The sequence below is a fragment of the Nicotiana sylvestris genome, chromosome 6, assembly GCF_000393655.2.
Source record: "Nicotiana sylvestris chromosome 6, ASM39365v2, whole genome shotgun sequence".
Taxonomy (NCBI): Eukaryota; Viridiplantae; Streptophyta; class Magnoliopsida; order Solanales; family Solanaceae; genus Nicotiana; species Nicotiana sylvestris.
In genome coordinates, this window is record NC_091062.1 from 33152865 (window position 1) to 33154904 (window position 2040).

The 2040-nt window shown below is 40.5% G+C and overlaps 1 protein-coding gene across 1 annotated transcript; it reads left to right on the forward strand.

The window, feature by feature from the left end:
• Positions 1 to 497: 497 nt before the first annotated feature.
• LOC104237704 (uncharacterized) lies at positions 498 to 1727 on the forward strand. The gene is made up of 2 exons (XM_070148257.1): positions 498 to 1402; positions 1559 to 1727. The coding sequence occupies exons 1-2, from the start codon at positions 498 to 500 to the stop codon at positions 1725 to 1727; spliced, it is 1074 nt and encodes a 357-aa protein (XP_070004358.1).
• Positions 1728 to 2040: the final 313 nt, after the last annotated feature.

Here is a 2040-nt window from a genome sequence, read left to right on the forward strand (position 1 = left end):
TCGTTACAGTTTCCAAGGACTATGTCAGGCTGACACTGTTTCCCTTTTTATTGATGGGGGAAGCTAAGGAATGGTTACAAAAGGAGCCCACAAACTTAATCCACAATTGGGATAATCTTTCAAGGAAATTCATAATTAAGTTTTTCCCACAAAGAAGACAAAGTCACAGAGGAGCCAGATTCCGGGTTTCAACAACGAGATGGTGAGACTCTCCGACAAGCTTGGGAAAGGTACAAGAAGCTACTCAGAGACTGCCCACATCATTGTCAGACTAATAAGCTGTTGGGTCACACTTTCGTTGATGGGTTGGACGAGGCATCAAAGATGAATCTTGACTCAGCATGTGGGGGTAGCTATATGGCAAGACCGTATAGGGAGATCCAGATCCTGCTAAAACATTTCATTGCTAATGATAATAATTGTCAAGGAGATAGGAACCACAAAGAGCACTTAAACAAAAGGAAACGGGGGTGATCGAGCTTGATGACTTCTAAGCAATGAGGGCAGAAATAGCTAGATTAGATAATCATTTGAATAAAATAACAATGCACCATGAACAACAGATGCAACATGTGCAACAGATGTCTACTTGCTGCGAGTTATGTGGTGAAGGTCACACAAGTGACATATGTCCCGTGAATCCTGAATCAATTTACTACGTGGGGCAACAAGCTAGAAGGCGGATGAATCAACATGCTCAATATGGTAACACATACAATCCAAACTGGAGGAATCATCCTAACTTCTCTTGGGGTGGAAATCAGAATATCAGGCCTCAAGCGAATTACAATCAACCACCTCAACCTCGACAGCAAGCAGAGGAAAGTTTGATCGATATGATGAAAAAGTTGTTGATAGACAATCAGAAAGTTATGGCTGAGAATCAACAATTGCGCACAGAGTTCAGAAATCTAGAGAGGCAGTTTAGGCAAATGGCTAACAATCAGAATACTAGACATGTTGGAGCTCTCCCGAGTGATATTGAACCTAATCCTAAGGCTCAAGTTAATGTGGTTACCTTGAGAAATGGAAGAGAATTAGAAGAAGATCCAGAGAAAAAGAAGTATACAGCTACACCTAAAGGAGAATTAGTTCCTAAGCCCGTTAAGGAGAATAAGAAAGAAAAGCCAGAAATTGTGACAATGTCACCACCTCCGCTTCCACAAAGATTGCAAAAGAAAAAAGATGATGCTATGTACAAGAAATTCTTAGATATTTTGAGTCAAGTGCGTATGAATTTGACTTTGATGGAAACTTTGCAGGAAGTGCCTAAGTATTCAAGGTATCTTAGAGATATTGTGGCAAACAAACAAAGAGATACGAAGTTTGAAACAGTTGCACTTACTGAAGAGTGTAGTGCTAGAGTTCAAAGTAAACTCCCTCCTATGTTGAATGATCCTAGGTGTTTCACAATTCTTCTGTCTCCTGGAAAACAAGAAGTTAATAGAGCCTTATGTGATTTAGGGGCTAGTATAAATTTGATGCCATCCTCTTTGTTCAAGCAACTCGGATTGGGGGTTCTTAGACCTACTACAATCATTTTGTAGTTGGTTGATAGGTCACTAGTTATGCCAGAAGGAATTATTGAGGTTGTGTTAGTTCTAGTGGGAAAGTTTATTCTTCCTGCTGATTTTATTGTTCTTGATTACGAGGAGGATGAGGAAGTACCTATTATTTTGTGGCAACCATTCTTAGCTACTAGTGGAGCGCTTATTGATGTTAGATAAGGGAAATTGAAGACGAGAATTGGCAATGAGGAAATCATTTTTAATGTGTACAAGGCACTTAAGCTCCCTAAGCATTATGAGGACTTGTGCACGATTACTGCGGTAGAACTGACAAGGATAGAGCAAAGTCCTGATGTGAATTATAGTGATTCGGATGGGATAACTGAGTTGGAGGAGGTGGTGTTGCAAAAAGGCTAGGCTTAATGGGAGAAAGAAGAAGAGAAAACGCCCAGCCTGAGTAGAGTAGTAGTGTCGTGCCGCGACGTTAAATCAGGCGCTATTGGGAGGCAACCCATCTTTACTGTTTTCTTTT